Consider the following 24134-nt stretch of genomic DNA (forward strand, 5'->3'; position numbering starts at 1 on the left):
GGGGACTCGCCGCCCTTATGGGGACAAATTGGAGGTCCCCATGAGGGGAATCATTAATTTTAGGGTGAAGACTTGGTTAGGATAAGGGTTAGGCATGTGTTGGTTATGGTTAAGGTTAGGTTAAGTCTCCAGGAAATGCATGTAAGTCAATGTAATGTCCCCTGAAGAGCTGAGAATTGGTTGTTATTGTGGATAATTATTATTTCTTGAACAACAAAGTCTGAAAGTAACACAACATACAGACGGCATCAAGGATTCTGAATTTTATTATTGCTTATATTGGTGGTTAATCTAAAACAAATTCAAAACCAGATACAGTAAATGTTGTAATCAAGTAATTAAGTGCAACAGAATAACGTCCTCATACCAAGACGAATAATCCTTCATGTTCCCAGCAGCAGCTAAAGTTATGTTGCAGTGCAGAAAACTTTAGAAACTGGACTGGGGAATATTTCTAAGATCAAAGACTTCAAAAACATATATCGAATCATAACTCTTCAAATCCAGTCAAATGCAATCAATACAATGCAATTGCTGAAAATAAAGAAAAACATATTTCCTTGACACCTACAGCCCTCTATACTTTGTATTGTTTATATTGTAAGCAGTGGTGTAGTGGTCGCTGGACGCGGGGGATCGCCGTACCCCCACTTATTTGGAGGCCCCACTTTTTTGAAGCATGATTTGTTTTGAATAGTCCTAATAAATGTAAAATCGTTGCAAGTGTGTATTTGTTGTAATAATGACGAAAACATAATAGATTTCATAGTAATTATAATACAAAATAAAAACGATTTCCTTCAAAAATTATGATTCGTCATCACGCTCGCCGCCCGCCGATTTTGCAGTAGCTCTTTCCCTCAAGAACGCAAACGGCTCTATAATGGCAGTCAAAAAAACGTTACTTCTTTTCCAAAAAGAATATCGTTATAATACCCGTTTTGAGAGTGCACTGCGTGCGTGCGCACTTGTAGCATTGTTTGGGATGACCTCATTAAAATAGCGTCCACCCAGTAAAAAAATCCCCACTACACCACTGATTGTAAGTGCTCTTATTAACTTTTCATTTAATGCTGACCAACTCCTTTCTGGTTTTAAACAGCAGTAGAAAAATATGGAAACTGAATTGTTACATTTAAAATATTAAAAGATGATTGGTTAACACGAATGATGGTGTAGAATAAAGACCAGATGTTTAAAAATCAGGTATCTGACATAGTCCACATTTTTAAGGCTTTGTACGAACATTGTGAACATTATTCATTTATATGACAAAAAACAACTCTTACACCATATAACTTTACATGAACATACCCCAAATTATAACTTTCTTTAATTTCTTCTACCTGTATATTCCCACACGGGATGATAAATCATATCTCCTCACGTTCACTTGAAAGTGATGAGGTAGTCGGGGTACGCTTGGTTATCATGAAACACGACGTACATTTGGGGGTTGTCCACTCTGTCGACCACGCTGTCGTAGCGGTCGTGGCCCTCCTGGTCGCTGACGGGAGGAGGGACCCTCATATTTTCTTGCCCCTGAGTGTAGAGGCCGGTCAGGACGCGGACCACGAACATGAGCTGGGAACCATCATCAGCTGGCTTGGAGTAGGTGGGTTGAGCAGAGTAGTTGGCATTTACAAGTATGTTCCTTCCCCGTAGGAAGTTGCTCAGAATAAAGGAAAAGTAAAAGTCAACTTTAATGTCAATATTTCTGTGTGTTTGTACAGACAGAGCGATCGAAATAACGTTTCCAACAATCCCGAATACATCCATCCATCCATCCATCTTCTCCCGCTTATCCGTGGTCGGGTCGCGGGGGTAGCAGTTCCAGCAGAGAGCCCCAAACTTTCTTTTCCCTGGCGACATCAACCAGCTCTGACTGGGGGATCCCAAGGCGCTCCCAGGCCAGCGAAGAGATATAATCCCTCCACCTGGTCCTAGGTCTACCCCTTGGTCTCTTCCCAGCTGGACGTGCCTGGAACACCTCCCTAGGGAGGCGCCCAGGTGGCATCCTAACTAGGTGCCCGAACCACCTCAACTGGCTCCTTTCGACGCGAAGGAGGAGCGGCTCAACTCTGAGTCCCTCCCTGATGACCGAACTTCTCACCTTATCCCTAAGGGAGACACCAGCCACCCTGCGGAGAAAACCCATCTCGGCCGCTTGTATCCGCGATCTCGTTCTTTCGGTCATGACCCATCCTTCATGACCATAGGTGAGGGTAGGAACGAAAATGGCCCGGTAGACAGAGAGCTTTGCCTTCTGGCTCAGCTCCCTTTTCGTCACAACGGTGCGGTAAAGCGACTGCAGTACCGCTCCCGCTGCTCCGATTCTCCGGCCCATCTCACGCTCCATTGTTCCCTCACTCGAGAACAAGACCCCGAGATACTCATTCCCTACTTGGAGTGGACAGTCCATCGGTTTCCTGCTGAGAACCATGGCCTCAGATTTGGAGGTGCTGATCCTCATCCCAGCCGCTTCACACTCGGTTGTGAACCGATCCAGTGAGTGCTGAAGGTCGCAGACCGATGAAGCCATTAGAACCACATCATCTGCAAAAAGCAGTGGTGCAATCCTTAGTCCACCGAACTGCAGACCCCCTCCCCCATGACTACGCCTCGAAATCCGATCTATGTATATTACAAACAGGATTGGTGACAAAGTGCAGCCCTGGCGGAGGCCAACCCTCACCGGAAATGGGTCCGACTTACTGCCGAGGACCCGGACACAGCTCTCGCTTTGGGAGTACAGAGATTGGATGGCCCTGAGTAGAGACCCCCTCACCCCATACTCCCGCAGCACCTCCCACAGTAACTCCCTGGGAACTCTGTCATACGCCTTCTCCAAGTCTACAATCCCGAATACAAAATACAATAATACAAATATACAAATCTTTATATCCAATATATATACAATCAACAGACACATTTATACATATGCACACATTAAGATAAAACACAACAATCAATATATACAAAAAAACAGTCACTTCAATATCTTAGGGAATGTACATAGTGCAAGATTGTCCAAAGCAGCGTAAAAAAACGTGTCTGGTGGGAAATAAATCTTTATAACCCTTTGAAAAAATGGCAGATATTTAAAAAAAATTGCTACAAAGTATATACGACACATTACTAGTTGAACTAAATAGGATTACTCACCTTCTATTTCCTTGAAATAGATTTTATACGTGTTGCCTCCAGCCTTTTCGATCATCCCACAATCACCTCCACCAGAATCCCGTCTTTTCCGAAAGTGCCTCCTGACTTTTTCCTTCTCTTTGTCTGTCAAATCTTTCGCTTCAATGAACAGTGGATGTTTGAATTCCTCCATTTTACCTGGAATTCTGAACTTCAAAAGTTGTCAAAAGTGTGGTGCTTCTTAGAAGGTGTCCGTCTAGAGCAGGGGTTGGCCAACTTTTTGGCTCGGGGGCCACTGAGTTTTAAAATTTGACAGACGGGCCGGGCCAGTAGCAGATCGTGAAAATATATTTAGCTGTCCACTCCTCATTAAAGACTGCACTCAATGTCGACTTTTCTTTTCTTTGGTCCACTCATTGTTACAGATGCAGGTTCAAAGATGAATTAGGTTCAAAGGTGAATTATGTAATGTAATGTAATTATTGCGTCATTGCGTCATCGCTTGCGTCATGACGTAACCGTTGACGTGCCTTCTTATGACCCACACAGTGTTTTACGTCGCTGAGTTTCTCCACAACACCGCTCACAACAACATCAATAGAGGACTGCGTCGGGTAGTTTTTAATCATACGAAGCCAGATTAAATTAAAGAACTACTTCTCCAACCTTATACCTTTCTCCAGAGTGCCAGTCTGAAGCTCTTCAGTTTATTTAGTTTTGCTTTCCCTTAGGCTACCTATTGTTTTTTATTCACTTCCTTATATGTACAGATTGATTGCTGGCAGAACCTTTAAAGTGGGATTCCCGTGGTTAATCTTGTTCTGCATGAACCCTGATACCTGTTAGTGTAATGCAGTCATGATGATAACATTAGGATGTTTTATATGATGTTGATAAGGTGTTTTTTAGAGCTTGTTTGAAGAAAAGGGTTACCTGCTGAGAATGACTATTTAGTTTGTGAGATCATAAAGACTGAAGTTACAAAGTAATTGAGCGGTTAAAACATTAAACTGAAAGGGCTTAATGATCTTGTAATTTATAAAGCAGTTAAAACAGCCCTACTTTCTAGATAGATAACCCTTCAGAGGACGAATGTTTTTATTTTTGATTTCAATTACTATAAGCGTTTTATAACTAAAACTATTCCAGCTATAAAAAGATAATTTATTATAAATTAACCATGCATTTTATGTCTTAGCAGATAATTAAAATGATAGAAAGTCAGGGAAGAGAGAGGTGGGAGAGTAATCTCCAGAAATCAATAGGATGTGTTGCGTTTCCAAACTGTAGAAAAATAAATCAAACCAACCAAAGACGAGAACAAGTTCTAGTGTTAAACTGTTACCATGAAGCGTTTCCACCGCAAACCCCTAGATGTCCTACTTTGACTAAATATTATGAGCACAAGCTCCCAGTCTGCAAATGCAATACACCTTTACAACCTCATGCAGTGATTTTAAAACAGCCCAGTAAAATGTGTGTATAAAATAATAAACATATTATATATACCTATTTGCACTGTTTAATATCCCGGGACAGGGTAGATGTTAAACTTAATAAACATTGAGACGTGACCTAAATTGGGTGATAATTCTCTGTGAATTTGCCATGAGTGACCCCTTTAACATCACACATAGTCATTTAGGCCCCGGCAGCACTACACCCCTGGTTCTAAGGGACATGTTGATGTCTTGATGGGTTGACAGCATGTCGAGGATAACATCGTATGTATATCCTTCGTTAAAATATTCCCTTAAGATTTCCATCTCTTCTTCCATTCTTTCCAACTCAGTTTAAAATTCTTGAAGAAACAGCTGAACGGTACCAAACAGGAAATAGGTGGTGCTGTCGGCCGGGTGCTGACCAATCTAATTTCTTGACTGGCAGCAAAAACAACAAATCACAGCAGTGCTTCTCTGGCTGGCTCTTTCCAATCACAAACAAGAAGTGTTCTCCCTAAAGGAATACCCTTTCCGTAAAATGTGAAATGCTGTGGTGTTTTCTGAAATGCTGTAGTGTTTTCTGAAATGTTGTAGTGTTTTCTGAAATGCTGTAGTGTTTTCTGAAATGTTGTTTTGACTTCGTGTAAATCATATCTCCTCACGGTCACTTGAAAGTGATGAGGTAGTCGGGGTACGCTTGGTTATCATGAAACACAACGTACATTTGGGGGTTGTCCACTCTGTCGACTACGCTGTCGTAGCGGTCGTGGTCCCCCTGGTTGCTGATGAGGGGAGGGACCCTCATGTTTTGTTGGCCCTGAGTGTAGATGCCGGTCAGGACGCGGGCCACGAACATGAGCTGGGAACCGTCAGCAGCTGGTCTGGAGTAGTAAGGTTGAGCAGAATAGTTGGCATTTACAGCGAAGTATGTTCCTTCCCCGTAGGAAGTTGCTGAGGATAAAGGAAAGGTTAAAGACAACTTTAATGTCAATTTGTCTGTGTGTTTGTACAGACAGAGAGATCGAAATAACGTTTCCAACAATCCTGAATACAAAATACAATAACACAAATATACAAATATGTATATCCTATATATATACACAATCAACAGACACATTTATACATATGCACACATCAAGATAAAACACAAGAATCAATATATATAAAAGAACAAAATAACAGTCACTTCAATATCTTAGGGAATGTACATGGTGCAAGATTGTCCATAGCAGCGTAAAAAAGTGTCTGGTGGGAATTTACAATAAATCTTTATAACCCTTTGAAAAAATGGCAGATATTTCAATTTGTATGGTGAGGAAAGTCTTTGAATGGCAGTCGCTGAATGACAGTAAGTATTTTTTCATATGTTCCTACCTGAAAGTCCTTTTGGTGCCTAGAGTTCATCAAATTAAATCTAGATTATTTCCTAAATTTGGGCTACAACCATAACAGCTAGTCCAAACTCAATAACAGCTCCTACCCTACATACAGTAGGAAATTATGCTTTCTAAAAACAGATGAAAGAGCAGTGATAAGATCAGATTAAATAAAAACATGTTTACCGTTCTGCCCAGAAAAGCGCCTGTTGAACCCAGTTTTTACGATGGAATCACAGTTGTCCTGGGTCGTCCCGTGGTACAGGAGCTTTTCACATTCTCCACCCTGCTGTTTGTACTTGTCAGAGATTTGCTTCTTCTGAGCTTCATAGGCGCGCCGCAGATGGACATTCTGCAGGCGCTCGATCTATCAAGAAAAATCAAATACGAAGACATAAGCTGTACAATTTAGTTTGAAAGGATGTAAATATGTTTGCAAATGCACTGTGTACAATATACTATAGAGCAGGGGTGCCCAACCTTTTTTGAACCGAGAGCTACTTTTAAAGTTGCCAGTCTGCCGAGATCTACCAGTCCAAATAGAGAGGCGTAGCCATTACTGACAGCCTACTACCAGGTAAATACACACTTCTACTTGTATAAAACTGACCTTTGTACGATGAATACTTCATAAAATACTGCAGATCCTTTATCTTACCTCTTTCTAATCTACACACATACAAGTATTTAACTGAAGTTACACAACAGTGTTGTTGATACAGAGTTGGAGTTTATTCACACGTCACCACAGTGGGTAATGTTTTCAAGAAACATTGAACAGTGCTGCCACATATGACACAGGGAAAAAGAAAATACTCTGAACCCTTTCTTTGCCATTATATAAAAATAGTGTTGCTACAAAAGTATAAATTAGGCTTACTAATAAGACAACTCAGATCTGAAGCTACACAGGAATCTGCTGCAACAGTGCAATAAAAAAGACAAAATTAATAGAATCAAACCCTTTTTTATGCATTTTAGTAGAGTATAAAAAGAAATGCCTTTAAAAAATAGGATGCAAGCAACACTAGTTTCTTAACCTGAATTGATAATAGACTATAATCAATTTAAGTTTGCATTCCTATACCATTTTGTACAATAATTATAATGAATAAGTTCAAACAAACTAAAACTTACAGCTGATTAATAACGGTATCTAACTTGAGTTTTTATTATATCAAAAACCTGTTGAAATGCTGCTGTTATTTTTACTGTCCCCCAAAAGCGCGTGGGCAGCCTCCATGAATGCTTCTTTCACAACTTCGCCGTCTTCGAAAGACTTCATGTGTTTCGCAAGAACGTGACTGGCCCGATAAGATGCTCTGGTAGCAGCCTTGCTCTTGTTGTTGGGCCTGGTGAAAATGGACTGCTGTGCATTTAGCTGTCCTCTCAGGCCCCTCCCCTTTTGGAGCGTAGGGCAGAATTAGGAGGGAATTCCGTCTCGTAGCGTTTGTGCACTGTTTTGAAATGCCGCTCCTAAATTACCCTTCTTCAATAAAGCCACGCTCGCATTGCAGATGAGACGGATGGACTTTGAATTGGAATAGATACAAAAATAATCATCCTCCCACTCGGAGTGAAAATTATATAATTTGGGCTTTTTTGCTTCTGCCATAATTGCGGTCTTGTGTGTGTGCGGACTGTCACTCCTGTTGACACGGACAACGTCAGCGAAATACTGCCCACTGCCCACCAGCCACGCCCCGACACATGGGGTCACGCCGGCCAATCACAAAGCTTTGATGCGTTCATGTACATTATTCTGCACAGGAAGATTATGTTACAGGACATTAACGATACAACAGAATGTTGTTGTTCTATTTTTAGACACATCTCGCGATCGACTGGGAGGGCACCCCTGCTATAGAGAAATAAAATGTACAGGTTCAATTAATAGTTTTCTGGACGGTGCAATTTCCTACCTTCAGCACGGTCTTGCCGACTGTTCGTTTGAAGGCCTCCTTCACTGTGCGGTACTCTGCATAGGAAGGAAGGAGTTCAACCGTCTTCAAAGCTTCACCGGCAGCCATGTTGTCCCAGTACAGAGGGAGGGTGAAGTCTGAGAGATGTTGGAGGACAAATTGGAGAAAAGGTAAATGGTCTTTACTTCGAAAACTAAATGTAATTTTCCCTCGATGTAGACAAAAAACAGACTTTAGTTTGGTTGAGTGAGATATATCTACACGGTTTTACTAGCCTCTTTTGCTTTGTTTATGATGTCACAGGATAAATCCTTAACTCTTCAGTTTTAACTTGAAAATGAAAAATATATACAAAATCCTTTGACAGAAAAGGGTTAGGGAATTCTTCCACTTTTCATTACTTTTGACCTTAACCAGAATGTATCAAGCAGGGATCTTTTTGTAACACATTAGAACCATCTTCTCACCTGGCAGATGCTCAAGTCGTTTTAGTTTTGCTGTTTGACCACCTAAATATCTCGTGGCCTCCATCCTCGGCAGATCCGCGTTCCACTTGTCGCCCTGAGCGTCCACTATCCTTCCTCCTACATCGTTATTCTCCAGACTGTGATTGGCTGTTTTGGGCAACCTCTCCCAGTTGCCTCTATGTCTCAAGATGCACCAAGCCACACGGGCGTACAGATCCTCCTCCTCCCTGACTCTCACCTCTCTTCTGAGGTTGCCGTGTAGAGAGGCGTTGATCATCTGCATTACCTTGTTGACCCCGTTATTTAGCCCGCTAACTTTCAAGGTGCCTTGGCTCAACTCAACATACAGACCCTCGGTTTCCACCAGCTGCTTCAGATCCTTCACGTCGTCCTGGGTGAGGTCTTTCAGTTCCTCCTTTCTGAAGGTTTGAGAAGAACACTGAGCCTGATACAGATCCGTCAGCTTTGTCATGGCACTGTCAACATTCTTTCTGGAGAGACCGAGGAACCTGAAGACGGACTGCTGGCTTGTAGAGCGGTTACAGACGATGCTTAGATCTGCCTCCACAGATGGAGGTTGTTGTTGTTGTTGTACATAAGGCAACTGAGGTACAGAAGCTGCAAGGCAAGGTAGGTGAGATGTTAACAATTAGTGACAATACCCGAAGAGCAAAGAGGCAGATTTATATGCTGGTAAATCACCTTTGTTGATCACAGCAGTGGAAAACATTTGCATTGCTTTTTCTTTAAAGGCCAGGAAGACGTTGATCTTTAGCAGGACGAGGCGGATATCAGTGAGAGAGTTGAGACCAAAGGACGACGTGGCATCCTTGACCCCTCGGAGGACGGCTCTTGCCACAACACCAGGGTCCAACCCACCAGCTCCTGCACATTAATTTAATGAGTAAACCTGACACATTTCTATCCTTATATCAAAAAGAAAGTGTTACAGAATACTCACCAGCACAGATAGCAGGTATGGCCACGGACTCGAACCCAAAAGATTCACAATGTTCAACGATGCGAATCACCATTTGTTTGATGACGACTGCATCGTTTTGTCCACAGACATGGAAAAGGGCTTCACAGGGGAACTCTCCCGATTGGGACACAAAAACGTCTCCACGAGTGTATTTTGCTACAAACAACAATAAACAGGAAAGCTGAGTAAAGAAGTTGTAGGAGTGTGTTGCTTAAAAATGTCTAGCAAGCCCTTTGTTTTATTTACCTGCTTTGAGTTCTGCCTCCACATCCGCTCCAGCTACAGTTAAGATGTCTTTGCACACACCTGTAGGATAACCATACATTTTAAAATCAGTGAAGGGATGTCACTTTTCTGCCTTTTTTAAAGCATCCTTAGTTCTCACTCACCATTCTGGAAATAAACAAAGTCGGTCGTGTTCACCACAGCATCCGTCGTCTCATCAGTGATGTCACCAAACACCAGTCGTAGTTTAACCCCGCCGCCCACTGTCATCGTGATTTCATCAAGGTCACTGGTGAGGGACCTAAAGATTGCTAAAACAAACAACGCTCCAATATATATTTCATGTGTGTCTGATTTTTAATCTTGGCCATTGAGAATGCGGATGGAAATGGTGAACAATGTACTTGCTAAATACTTAGTTAAACAGTTTACCTTCTCCTCCCTGGTTCACATTTAAGCCAGGGTGCCTGTAGACGTCTTGGTAGCACTGTAAATAAAAACAGCAGCATTAAACACTTTATTTCAGAAATCATGCATCTTAAAACCAAGTGATCATATTCACCTCCTCAGAGTCAGGGTAGCCTGGTTTAATGACGATCTGGATGGCGGTGAGAGACCCAGAGGATGCAGATAATCCAAGCTGGCAAATATTCTCCATAAGCACTTGAATGGCCTCTTTCATTGGGTATTTTAAAAAAACTCCGGGTCCAATGACTGGAAAGGCAACTGTGCTATAGCCCTGCTGTACGCAAAGGTCCAAGCATCTCTTCAGGGCATTACCAAGCGCCTGCAAAACAAAAATCAGAAACTTTGTTTGTGTCAAAAGTTACCCCTGCATTGCACAACACTTTCTGTGATTGTATATTTAAATGGTCGGTTGTAAATAGCAACATTTATGAAGTACAGGTTTTATTTTCCATTAATTAGCCAGATTATTTGCTCTAATTCATGGCATTTGACTGCATCACATGAGTTTGAACTCAGCCTTTGCCCGCACCTACAACAATATTAAATCCACCAAGTATTTAACTTTACCTTCACACTCTGCCCTCTGACTCCATCCCATGGCAAGCACTCGATGAAGAAGATCTTGGAACAGCCCAGAGATGGAGGCGCGTCCACCTGCAGGACATCACCAGGGGCAACGGTACAATTCGCTGCCACCGAGTCAAACTTTGACTTGATTGCATTCCCGGCTTTTTTAAACAGACATTTACCAATCTTAGTAGAAGTGAGGTTCTTGTTGAGCATGGGGACAACCAACACATTCGCCTGTGGAAACAATGTGGATTAAAATCAATGTGAGTGGTTGTATTGCTGCTTTCATTATTCTAATTAAAGTTAAGCGGAAATGTTCAAACCTGAGTATCTATCAGACTGCCAAGCTTGATCTCCAGGCTCGTCTTTATGGCCACATTGCTTCCAACAGTATTGCAGCGCAATCTGGGGAGGGGTCCGGGTGCCAAGCCGCTTGTTACAAGGCTGCTGATGCTTCGTGGTTTACTTTGCACATTTGCCGAATGCACACCTTGCTGTTCCTTGACGATAACCTGAAATGAGCTCTCTACCAACTCCTTGCCCACTTTACCTTCTGCTTGGAAGTACTGCAGAGCCCCCGGTCCATCCAGAATCAGAGTGTCGGAGGTCAGACTAGCTAGAGCTGAGATTAGACCCTGCTTGGCCTCTTTGACCAGACGACAGGGACCAGACACAAGCACACAAGGGTATGGGAAAAGTGAGGCTTTCAAGGTCACTTTGTTCTGCTTCATACCAATCATTCCTAAAATCTTATCAAAACAGTCAAGCAGTTCAGGATTCGGTAGGTTTAGAACTTCTTGTGTCCCGATTTGGTTGATCTGGTAGTCATGCAGAACCTCTTTGAGCTTATTCACATTTTCTCTGTAGCCCACCAGTTGTACTTTGGTGTTTGGGGTTCCACCGGTTCCTGGGATGAAGCTGACGTCCACTCTGAACTCTCGAGAGTTAGCTTCGTTCTTGGCTTTGAAGAGGATTTCCTTTATTCCATCTCGATCTGGAGGTGCAGCTAGTGCCCCCTGCAGCTCGACATTGGCCACATCAAAGTCTCTCTGCAGCATGGCTTCGGCCTCATCGAGGGCATCGGAGGACAAACTAGACATCACCAGCTCGGACCCAACCTCCAAGGAAACAGGATTTCTGAGTCTCTGCTGGAAGTGGGTCTGGTACTTGGATACGGCACCGCTGGATCCTATAAAGGTCATCAGGGCTGTGGATAGTTTAACTCGCTTTTCCTTTACTTTTTTCTTCAGGTCCTCAAGTGTGTTGGCTCCTGACTGCACCTCTTTGTCAGGCCCCTCTAAGGTCACCATGGCGCTGCCTATGTTGATCTTAACTTCTGGGTATTGGGTGCGCATTTCTCGATTAAACTCTTCTTCTACCAGCTTGAACAGCTTCTCCACAATTGGTAACTCCTTCCGGGTTGGCAGGCTCTTTTCGAGGATTGCTATTTTCTCATGCACAGCCTCAGTTTCTCCCACAACCACTGGATAACCGCCCTCTCTGTACACTTTAATATCATCTGTCGCAAAGGAGAGCTCCTGCAGTAGGATTTTGGCTTTTTTCGGCTCAACCACATGATAGCAGAGGTATCTCTCAGTGAAATTGATCAAGACTCGATCGACCTGTAACTCCCACTGCTCTGCAGCCCCAAAAGCTCCTCCAGGCCCCTTTTCAATATCCCCCCTTACCACTGCCTCCTCTTCCTCAAAATCTAACTCTACTTGGCAGCCGATACATGAGAGTTGTTTCTGTAATAATTTGTTTGCTTTAAGATTGTCTCTAAGGAAAAACATGAGGAAAATATCTAGTTTGAATATCTTCTCAAGGCCTTTTGTGTTGACTTTGGTGGTTGTCTGAAGCAAAAAAGAAGATTAAAAAAGTATTAATTTATAGTAATGTATCTGTAAAACATGTTGTTGTTTTTTACTTTAAGGTGCTTTTACAACAGCTGTACTGTACATAACATTGTCATTGATAGAATTGGACTGAGAAGAAATCCTCTCAAACAGGTTTGGCAAGCTCATTTGACTGTGACGTATCTTTTTCCATAAAGGGTGCAGCTAATGTTTGCATATACCTTCGGTTGACTTGTAGATGGCTGATCCGGGGTCTCTGGGCAATAACTTCGACTCACATTTAGACATAAGTCGCCAGAAGGAAGGGAGATACTATGAAACTTCCTCTGCAACACCCTTTCCTGGTCTGTAGAAACACAAATACCAAGATCTCAACAACATCCTACATTTAAACTACAAAGTATGTACGACACATTACTAGTTGAACTAAATAGGATTACTCACCTTCTATTTCCTTGAAACAGATTTTATACGCGTTGCCTCCAGCCTTTTCGATCATCCCACAATCACCTCCACCAGAATCCCGTCTTTTCTGAAAGTGCCTCCTGACTTTGTCCTTCTCTTTGTCTGTCAAATCTTTCGCTTCAAAGAACAGTGGATGTTTGAATTCATCCATTTTACCTGGAATTCTGAACTTCAAAAGTTGTAAAAAGTGTGGTGCTTCTTGGAAGGTGTCCGTCTAGAGCAAAAAGTCTGAAGCTCTTCAGTTTATTTAGTTTCGTTTTCCCTTGCCCATTGTTTTCTGTTCACTTCCTTATGTTCAGGGGCGGCGTCAGGCAGTAGCTTGCAGTTGCTACAGCACAGGCCCGGTTCTACGGGGGTGCATAAGGGTGCATTGCACCCTCAATTGAGTCATTATGCACCCTCATTTGAAAAATGTAAAGTGAAAAAAAAAAAAAGATTAAAAGTGAAAAATATTACATAATAACAATAATAATAACAGTAGTAGTAATAAGAAGAAGAAGATAGTATTTGGTCAATTTAAACGATAAGTAACGTTATTATGTCAGGTGCGCGTGACCTGTGCCGCTGCGCGTTCGTCATCTGCAAGGTGCTTACACAGCAGTCAATGATGGACATCAGAAAATGGTTTTAAAAAACAGCCCTTATCGCCAGCAGTAACACTGCATCTACTGCAGGTAATAACAGTTCAGATCATGGGGACATTACGTTACCCGCGGCCACTGTCGTGGACACTAACGTCCTCCCGTCCTCGCCGGCTTTGCCCGCCTCGCCCACGGAGGCGGAGCAGTCGCTGCCGTCTTCGTTGCCCCAAACACCGCCACCCCTCGGCGGCACACAAGTGCCAGAGGACCTCGGCAAAACAGAGCCTGCCCAGGTATATTTAAAAAAGTACCCAACTCGTCTGTACAGTGGGGTAAGGCGCTCATTTTGCAGCTCATGGTTTCAAAACAGAGATTGGCTGGAATATTCATGTAAAAAAGATGCCATCTTCTGCTATGCATGTAGACATTTCGGTCTTAAAAAGGGAGTGATTTGTAAAATATCCATAAAGAAAAAGTAAATCTGTTTCTAGTTCTGTTTCATATGCCCCCGGACCCCCCTAGAGGGTGTTAGGTCCACTCCCCACTTGTAAAAAATAGCACTTTACCACTGCACCCTCTCTAATCTCAGATGCACCCTGAGTCATTTTGTTCTGGAACCGGGTCTGCTACAGCAACACCAACAATTGGCTTAGCAACTGCAAAGCAACCCCAAGAAATGTATGTTTTTTTTATATATATCTGAAATTCATAATTAGAAAAATTATTGATTTGAAAATGATATGCTACATTACAGTACAACTACTTCTGGGTTTTTCATTCAAGCTCGGCTCTGTGTGTGTGGCACGAGCGCACGAGTGAGTGAGTGAGCGAGCGAGAGAGCACCGGTACTGGAGATTGTTGTTGCTGCGCTAACGGATATTAGAAGCTGTTTCTACAACTAAGTGAAAGGAAAGTCCTCTCCTGTCAGATAACGTCAGCTCAGTGAGGTAAATGACTCTCTCAGTGTTTAGATAGTTAACTTTAGTGTAAGTTATCTCAGTGGATCTCAAAACGGTTTGATCACTTTATGTAAACAAGTATTTCCGAGGCACACCTTCATTTCATTATAATTATAAAACAATAAGAATAAATGAAAAACAGTTATGAAATACTATATGAATACAGTTTAAAAGGGGAGTGTTTAGTAAAACATCCATCAAGAAAAAGTAAATCTGCCTACAGTTCTGTTTCATATGGACAGGGGCGGTTCTAGGGGGGGCCAGTGCCCCCCTAATACTGACCTCCCTGTGGCCCCCCTAACAATGAAAAGTATTTTTTTTTTTTTTAAATGTATATTTTCTGGTACTCGGTTTGCCAAAAACCGCAGGATTTTGTTGCTGTAATGTGAGATTGTGCAGACACCCTTATGTAAAGTAGAGATGTAACTGTTCATTGCCTTTATTTTTATATAAATATGGTGTTAGTGCAAATATTGCACTATAACTTAAGCTGAAGCTAACAGTAATAACTATAAGATCTATCTGAAATACATAAGTGTACAGAAACAAATACCAATAACTGTATTGCATTGTTTTCTTATGCGCAATTACTTCATACGGTCTAGTTCTCTTTTTCGTCCTGCATTTATTGTGCCCCCCTCAGAAAATAACTGGCCTCCCAGTGGCCCCCCCCAGTCAAATTGGTATAGAACCGCCACTGCATATGGGTGTTGAGAGATGTATCCATATCTCTCAATGTTGCTCTCAAAGTGCACCAGATTGATGCTTTTAACTTCAATAATTAAAAATCTTCCCGGGGGAGCATTTCCCCCGGACTCTCCTAGGAGGCTGGTCCGCCCCCCACCTATAAAAGATAGCACTTTACCCCTGCCTATATGCCATGAGCTGATTATCGAGCCTTCATTGTAACAAGTGCACACATGTGTGTGTGGGGAGTGTTGCTGTAGAACAGGGGTGCCCACACTTTTTTGGCTGGTGAGCTACTTTTGAAATGACCAGCTCACCAAGGTCTACCAACCAAAAATAAAATCCCAAATTGCAAGGGTTGCTGAATAACACGTTTTATTTATACATGGGATAATAGGGCTGCAACAAACGACTAATTTGATAATCGATTAATCTATCGATTAATGAAACGATTAATCGACTATTCAGACTATTACTGTATTCCTTGCACAATTTCTCAAACGCTCTTATTTAGCCATCAACTTTTAGATTTATCTTGAGGTTATTTTAGGCATGTGGAAACTAACAATGAAGACAATAAAGATGAATACTTGATTCAAAAATACATATATTATTAAATTAACTTAACAAATTGTGAACAAAATTAACATTGCTTTTTATTTAAATAAAATAAATAATATTTCACATCAAAAGAAACAACAATGTTTTAACAAATCGTATTAAATAATCTGATGACAGAACTGTAAACAGAATAGCTGAAACTTTAACAAAATAAATAACTCAGTTACCTCTAATCATTAACCCATATTTGTATAATTGAGTTAACTCTGTGTGCTGCTGCTAGCATACATAACACCTGACGTGGAAACGTTACTCGTGGATGGGGGGGCTACTAGAAAGACAGTGGAACCCGGTGCATTTCTCCGTCTGAATGTGGTGCACTTTCGATAAATGTTTAGACACATTGCTCGTGTTACCGCCCTTACATGCTAAACACTCTTGGCAAGGAGCATTGTCCACCTCAAGACGGGTAACATTTAACCACACCTTGGAGCGCTTCTCTCCCCATCCCCTCCGTGTGTAAACTGCCCCACCCCCTCGCACACAGACGGGGGGGAGATCTCGTCTGGATTGGAAAAGTCGAAAATACACCGACCATTCTTTCACACACACATACGGGTATTGGGCCGAGCGCGACAGCGTACTTCCGGTCTGCACCGTTTTACGCGAGGTGCAAGCAGCCGTACACCGTCTAGGTGTTGCTAAGCTTCCTGTACTGAATATCATAGTCTATTGCCTTAATCAATATCTAGTCAACTCTAAAATACCACATATATGCAATGGCATGATAATATTATTGTGACAAGTGGGGTATTCACCTGGTGTTTCCAGAAATTAGACGTAGATGCAGCCAAAATCGATGAAGGCCACTGTCGTTTTTCCATACATCTGCAGGCAGTCTGTAACAACCCACACAGCTCTAGTTTACGCTGGTAACGACCTAGAGCACACCCCTCAAGTCCAGAGATGTAATCCGAAGACATGCAGCGATTTCTTCGGTCGTTAATTCAGAAAAAAAACCTACTGCGCTCTGCCTGGCTAGTTAGCTAGCTGTTTATATTGCACTTCCAGGATATTAGCACCTCCAGGAAAATGGCGCATTTATATATATTTATATGGCGCGTGTTGCATTGTGGGTAGCTCGTGACGTCACTGTGTGTGAAAGAATAGATGCATTTGTTTGTCTTTTTGCATGTTAGAAACGAGTTGGCGACACTAAGACTGCAAGATAATGTTTCTGTAGCAATAATACATGACCTTTCTCAACTCGCTACTCGGAGGGAAGTCGCTGTCATATGCCTTGTGAACACTCCGATAATGCCTCTCCACGTTACCTTTCTTTGGCAGAGCGACGCTTGCTTTACAAATAATAACCTTTGAATGTGACATCACAAAAAAATATTCTTCCTCCCATTCTGGGTGGAAGTGCTCGGTCCCGCACTCATTTTGTTGTTTGTCTCTAACTTAATTTGAGTTTTCCCGGCACTTGACTGATTTTGTATCGCTTTACATTCTGGGTTAACAGACTGGAAAGCGATAGGTCGCTTTTTCTGTCAATCAAGTAAACTCCTGAACTAAGTAGCAGGGAGGCCAAGGGAGGAGGGATCAAAACCTGTTTTGTCTATTTTAACGGAGCTGGATTATTTAATTTTTGAATGACTCGCGATCTACCAGCATTGCCCCCGCGGTCGTCCGGTCGACCGCGGTCGACGTACTGGGCACCTCTGCTGTAGAACATTCAACTGTAGCGCCCGGTACATTAATGGGAAACCCTATGTTTGAGCACCCTCTATGAAACGTCAAGCTACCCCACAGCACCCCCAAAAGAAAATCTCTGGCGCCGCCCATGCTTATGTTTAAATAGACACACCTAATGACAGATTGATTGCTGGCAGAACCTTTAAAGTGGGATCTCCGTGGTTAATTTTGTTCTGCATGAACCCAGATACCTGTTAGCGTAATGCAGTCATGATGATAGCATTTATGAGGATGTTTTATATGATGTTTGTTAGAGAATATTCCTTCTCTCTTCCTAAGTGTCAAATAATAATTCTTCCTTACTCCTAAGATATTTAACATTTACTGTGTGTTTACATTTACGATCAGCCCTGCTCCTTATCTTCCGTAAGCAGTGGTGTAGTGGGGATTTTTTTACTGGGGGGGGACGCTATTTTAATTAGGTAATCCCAAACAATGCCACACAAGTGCGCGCGCGCAGTGCACTCACAAAATGGGCAGACAGGTCAGAAACTACCGGTATGATTAGTCCTACTTTAGTTACTGTACTGCAAAAAGCAGACGGCGCTGCGCTCAACACACACAGACTCAAAACCATGGACACACTGGCACATAAATTACATAAACAATTTTTAGGCCTAAATTGCATAAATTACAGTATTGCAACTAAGCAGTCTCTCTCTCTCAATCTATTTAAAACTCATAACAAACAAACACAATTCCCAAAGTTGTCCTAAAATTAACTTATTAAATAAATGAAACGAAAAATATAGCCTACTTATGCAAACAACATTGAATCTGGACTTGAAATTATTCTGACAGCGCTGCTTTTCACACACACACACACACACACACACACACACACACACACACACACACACACACACACACACACACACACACACACACACCTTGGGTTTTGAAGACTGATAAATCCGTAATGGATGAACAAACTTTGCAGCCCAGTTTCCCAGCTTTGCAGTCTATCCACGGGTAGCCTCTTGTTTCCTCCGCCACATCTCCTCCGTCCATACCTCTGGGAAAGGTGAGCTTGAGCTAGCCAGGGGAACGTTGCTAGCGCAGCTAACGTTGACGTTAGCATTATCCACATCTTTAGGCGGCTCTTGATGATGTAGTGCTAGTAGCAGCTTCACTTGTAGCTTCGGTGCTGCTAGCCTCTTTCTTCTTGTGAATTATATTCTTTTTAGAAAATAAGTCAAGTAAAAAATGTTTGCCTGCCATTATAGAGCTTTTTCGTTAGTGTTCTTGAGGGAAAGAGCTGCCGCAAAATCGGCGGGCGGCGAGCTGGTTCGCCGTGGGCGTGTCACTGACACACCCCCAGCTCGCTGCGGGGTCCCGAGACTGATGACGAATCATAATTCTTTAAGGAAATCTTTTTTATTTCGTATTATAATTACTGTAAAATGTATTATGTTTTTGTCATTATTACAACAAATACACTCTTGCAACTGATAACACTGGCAATTATTTTTATATTTATTAGACTATTAAAAAAAAGATCATGCTCCAAATAAGTGGGGGTACGGCATACCCCCGCGTCCAACGCCCACTACACCACTGTCCGTAAGTAATGTGATAATGCAGTCGTATGTTGATACTAGGTTTTACAGCTTGACCTACAGGGCATAGGGAGGTTTTGAGAGTGTGAGAACGCTAGCTTCTAAGCTCCAGAGTTGGGGGATATCTCCTGTGTCTCCAGATGTTAACGCCCCATCTCCTCAAATATGTTGTTTACTCTCTCTGAACTAGTTAAAAGGTCTATCAAGAGATAGGCTGGTCAGAATTGACATGACAACCCACCCGTGCAGTCAGAACCTTTTGCTTCTGTGACTTATATGAATTCTCCGGCCGTTGACTTGTAATAAACTACCAGTGTTTGACATCAAAGCTCCAACTCTCCTCGTGTCTCTCTGAGTCCTGACTCTCCATTGCTGCAGAAGTTTCCCTTACAATGTTGATAAGACTAACATTTGGGTGAGGTGTTTTTTAGAGCTTGTTTGAAGAAAAAGGTTACCTGCTGAGAATGACTATTTAGTTTGTGAGATCATAAAGACTGAAGTTAAAAAGTAATTGAGCGGTTAAAACATTTAACTGAAAGGGCTTAATGATCTTGTAATTAAAAAATCAGAGTTAAAACAGCCCTACTTTCTAGATAGATAACCCTTCACAGGACCAAGTTTTAATTTTGATTTCAATTACTGTAATTATTCCAGTTATAAAAAGATAATTTATTATAAATTAACCATGCTCATGTTGAAATAGTGTTGATGACAAGAAATTGTTTTGTTTTAAAGCATTTTATGTCTTGGCAGATAATTAAAATGATAGAAAGTCAGGGAAGAGAGAGGTGGGAGTGTAATCTCCAGAAATCAATAGGATGTGTTGCGTTTCCACACTGTAGAAAAATAAATCAAACTAACCAAAGACTAGAACAAGTTCTGGTGTTAAACTGTTACCATTGAAGCATTTCCACCGCAAACCCCTAGATGTCCTACTTAGACTAAAGATTCTGAGAACAAGCTCCCAGTCTGCAAATGCAATAGAGTGGTGCAGGGAGGACGTATTTACCCTTTATGTTGTATTGATGTCCTTTTTGTTTTATGTTGTTTTTATGTGTAACCAATGTGCTGCAGGTCTCCCTTGAAAAAGAGATCGTTGATCTCAATGGGATTTTCACCTGGTTAAATAAAGGCTACAAACAAACAAACCCGGAAATAAGCTGCGCATGACAAAAAAGCAATGGGATTTCTCCATAGGATTTTGGAAAATAGCTCGAAATAAGGTCTGTGGAAAGCAAACCTGTTTGATAAATGCACGTTTTGTTCAGCCGGATAATCTCCACATGTCTACCCTACCTTTATAAATGTCGAATAATAAATCTAATCGCCAGAAGCAAAATGCTAACGTTATGCTATAAACGAACTACAGCAACGTCACGCCATATAGATATTCAAAACTACAGATTCTAAATGGTAAAAGTTGAAGCGTTTGTTTGAACAGTTTGCGGGAGGCAGGTACTTGCTTTCAAGCAGAACAGGGCAAACAAACTTAGCAGGAGTGTTTACGTGTTCGGCGTAATGACGTACAACGGCCTCGACAACTTCCGTAGTCCTATTCAGCCACTTGTTAAATCGTTTTTCAGACACGTCAACTCTTCAAAAATCACCAGTGGGGTCACTGCTGATGGATTTAATGTCGTAGAACAAAACGTGATCCGTCTCTTAAATCTGTGTCAACCACAGACTTTATTTCCAGCTATTTTCCAAAATTCTATGGAGACATCCCATTGGCGAGACGAGGGAACCGGTAATGGTAAAATGCTAACTCACTTCCGGGTTATAGAACTCGTCACTGCGCCACTCTATACACCTTTACAACCTCAGGCAGTGATTTTATAACAGCCCAGTAAAATCTGTGCACAAGATAATATAAATGTTATACATACCTAATTGCTCCGTTTAAAATCCCAGAAAAATGTGCTTCATGTTTTTAACATCTTAGCTGAAAGTTAAGCTATGCTCATTTTCAGGTTGTATATTTGTATGTTGTGTCTCTACTGGGACATGCTTCCATGCTTTAATGTTCAAAAAGCTCTTTATTTAATTTGACCTTTTTTCACCCTCTGTCTGTAACCAGAGCCCAGTCTGCTCTGATCGGTTAGCTGGCCAGCTCTGTTGTGATTGGTCAACCGCTTAGAGATGTCCCGCCTCTTGGCCTATCCAGTACGATGTGTATAATGTTCGAGTGTTACATAGTGATGTCACTCAGTTAGCCTCGCAGACCATTTACATGCACATAAACTTATATAACTGCACTTCAGAAAAGGGACCACTCAGAAAAAGCATAATACGGCCCCTTTAAGGTTATTTTTACTGTATTCGAAGGTTACTGCTGCAATCTTTCCTTAGAACTGGCATCAAAATGGTGTTGGACAGGTCTCTCTATACACACTTCCCTTCCAATAAAGCAATTTATAGCTCAGTCTGATCCATGTTTAGTGCCATTAAATCCATATCTGGCAGTGATGCAATATTCATGTGAGAGCGTATAGCTTTGCCAAAGGCCTGTTGCGTCACTGCTAATATTTTATTTGTTTCTTGAGAGAAACTTGGATTTAAAAATAATCCCTGTCATAACAGATTTAAAGTTAAAAAAGGATTGATAGAAAGACTTCTGCCTAAGGGCGGATTTCTGAGCTTACTTTATTTGTTTAGGCTGTGAACGATCGTCCAGCCAGCCAGAAATTACCCAAAAATGTAGATTTAAAAAGAAAACGACAGACAATCCAAATGAATAAAATTAAATAATGTCAAAAAAATTAAGGATCCAGGAGGACTTCATAAAGCTTCCAGATGCCACCAACAAGTAATATATATATATATGTATCCGTATATGATCATTTAATTAATTTCTTGTTTAACAGCTACTTACCTGCATATCATTTTAATTGTGTCTTAAATTGTATTAATCTTGTGTGAACTGTACTACTACTGTACTACTACTGTACTACTACTGTACTACTACTGTACTACTACTGTACTACTTTCGCTCTTACTCTGTTGCTGCTTAAACTCCTGACATTTCCTCACAGGGATAAATAAAGGTCTTATCTTATTTTATCTTACCATGGGTTTCAGAGAGGAAAAGGGCAACAGAGAGAAATCCTGACTAAACACAACCAGAGCAGGATGTGAATAACAGTTCAAAGGATTAATGCTTTATTTGACTTCTGCGATTAGATGTAATTAAAAGCAGGGAGTCCTCATTAGAAAGTGAGTCATGGGGATTGAAAGTGAATTCTGAATAAACGTATCCCACTTCTCAGGAAACCATCCCAATCTAACTGCAAGGGTATAAAAGGGTGTTCAGAAAACAGGGATCTTCACTCAGAGGAGACACAGCACAGAGGAGAGGAAATCATTGCAACATCTCCTTTCACTACCATTCGAGGATGAATTATGCAATCCAGTGCATCGTTTTGCTGGCATGCATTATCACTTGCACTTCACTCCGTAAGTGTGTTGTCTTATCATTATTATTATAGCATTTTAAGCTTTTTGTTGTATTTCTGCATTTATTCATCTTCACTTTTGTCCTGATTTTACAGATATTTTGAATTGCCGGTGTATAAAAACCAGCTCGTTCGTAAATAAGTCCCTCATTGCTAATATCAAAGACCTCCCGCCTCGTCCCTACTGCAACAAGAGAGAAGTCATGTATGTATCTATATTTAAACATGAATACATTGCATTTCTTTCAAGTGTTGCTTTAAACTGTTTTACATTAAATCTTCCTCTATCTCCTGCAGTGTTTTCCTGAAAGATAAGCGCCCAGTCTGTCTTGACCCTGAAGGAGCATTCACCCAAGCAGTCTTGCGAACAATTCAAAAGTAGGTTTTTGTTGTTTGTTTGTCATTTTACCAAAATCAGGGAGCTCAGCAGTTACTTGTTATTGCTCCGTGAATCAGGACCAGTCTGTGTGTATGAAAGACAGAGGAAGCGGCATCTAATTCAACTTTGATGACTTAATTTTGCAGATAAGCATGAGGGTCCATGAGACTGTTAAATGAATGGGAACATTAATTCTGATATCAAAGTCCCCCCCCCCAGACTTCCCTATTTTCATTGCTGCAGAACTGTAAAAATAGAATAAAGAAAAACTACATTTGATTATAAGGGGGTCTGATGTAGTCGTAGCTTTTTTATTAAGGAATGACAGGCTTAATACAGCGTTGAATTAAATGTGTCAAAGTATTATGAATAATCAACTTAGAAGTAGACATTTGTTCATGTTGACGTGTAACAAGGCAAACAGTCTGGAAAACCACTCTGTTTTTAAAGGCTTACATTTTTAAATTGAACATGATGTGTTTTCTTTACAGGCAGAAAGTGATACAGGCCTATAAGATTAACAAAACAACTGGACCACCAGCCCAAAAACAACCACAGCATCAACCACAGCATCAGCATCCGTAGTGCCAACATGGTCATAATGCAAATGTGCTTTTCATCAATGCAATTCAACCAGTGTGTAAGAAGATCTGCACGGCACACCTTCTGAATATCCTCTCAGGCATGATGTCACTTATTTGTATCCAGATATGGTCAAATACTTGTCATTTTGTTGTATGCATATCACCGGATGCCACTTTTCTGTTAGTTGTTTTTTCCAAACCTTTAATACAGTCTTTCAATGTGTACACACCAGAGCTGAGTATCATGGCGGCTTGACATCACACTGTGAAGTTTAGTAATGACGTTTTATTAATAATGGTAAATGTGAATTGTTTTTCTTTGTGGTTCATGTAAGGCCATTGTTTCTTATGAAATGTGAAGGTCACTGTATGTTGTATAATACAATAATAATGTACACTACTGACACGTGTCATGTGATGAAAAGCTCTTAATCTTCAATAAATAATACAAATGTGAAATATTGGCAAACGCAGTGAATTACATTTTTATTTTTCTGTGTCGGTCCGTCTGTCTCTCTCGAACTTCACGTTGAAATAATACAATACAATACAACTTTATTTATAAAGCACTTTAAACCTCCAAACCAGTGCTGTACAGGCAAATAGATAAAACAAAGCATACAAAAAAGTAACACAGCTCAGCTCACACACCATAAAACAAGTACAAGTAAAAACAAAAAACTATTTAAATGCAAAA

General features: G+C 41.3%; 2 protein-coding genes and 1 long non-coding RNA gene across 3 annotated transcripts; 1 reads left to right on the top strand and 2 right to left on the bottom strand.

Annotated features, from left to right (window-relative positions):
* Positions 1-248: 248 nt before the first annotated feature.
* On the bottom strand, positions 249-1980 carry LOC117555499 (protein mono-ADP-ribosyltransferase PARP15-like). The gene has a single exon (XM_034230374.1). It carries the CDS (start codon positions 1870-1872, stop codon positions 1390-1392), a length of 483 nt encoding a protein of 160 aa, XP_034086265.1. The 5' UTR covers positions 1873-1980; the 3' UTR covers positions 249-1389.
* Positions 1981-4643: 2663 nt separating this feature from the next.
* On the bottom strand, positions 4644-13191 carry parp142.2 (poly(ADP-ribose) polymerase family member 14-related sequence 2.2). Its single transcript, XM_034230402.1, has 14 exons — positions 12897-13191; positions 12674-12798; positions 10920-12449; positions 10594-10830; positions 10121-10345; positions 9991-10045; positions 9723-9869; positions 9580-9639; positions 9313-9489; positions 9054-9236; positions 8352-8969; positions 7885-8021; positions 6149-6329; positions 4644-5537 (listed from the first exon to the last, which is right to left on the bottom strand). Exons 1-14 carry the CDS (start codon positions 13066-13068, stop codon positions 5251-5253), a joined length of 4134 nt encoding a protein of 1377 aa, XP_034086293.1. The 5' UTR covers positions 13069-13191; the 3' UTR covers positions 4644-5250.
* LOC117555525 lies at positions 7724-23902 on the top strand. Its single transcript, XR_004570402.1, has 5 exons — positions 7724-8054; positions 22289-22475; positions 22571-22679; positions 22772-22852; positions 23345-23902. It is a non-coding gene; the product is annotated as an uncharacterized LOC117555525 (long non-coding RNA).
* Positions 23903-24134: the final 232 nt, after the last annotated feature.

This window comes from Gymnodraco acuticeps, unplaced genomic scaffold (genome assembly GCF_902827175.1).
Source record: "Gymnodraco acuticeps unplaced genomic scaffold, fGymAcu1.1, whole genome shotgun sequence".
NCBI classification, from domain to species: domain Eukaryota; kingdom Metazoa; phylum Chordata; class Actinopteri; order Perciformes; family Bathydraconidae; genus Gymnodraco; species Gymnodraco acuticeps.

Excerpts from the sequence above, each read along its gene's own strand:
- LOC117555499 (XM_034230374.1), bottom strand. The coding sequence starts at position 1,872 with ATGTCGCCAGGGAAAAGAAAGTTTGGGGCTCTCTGCTGGAACTGCTAC.
- parp142.2 (XM_034230402.1), bottom strand. The coding sequence starts at position 13,068 with ATGGATGAATTCAAACATCCACTGTTCTTTGAAGCGAAAGATTTGACA. Across the intron at positions 9,870-9,990 it reads TGTGAACCAGGGAGGAGAAG|CAATCTTTAGGTCCCTCACC; the intron begins GTAAACTGTTTA and ends TGTTTGTTTTAG. Across the intron at positions 9,237-9,312 it reads CATACCTGCTATCTGTGCTG|GAGCTGGTGGGTTGGACCCT; the intron begins GTGAGTATTCTG and ends ATTAATGTGCAG.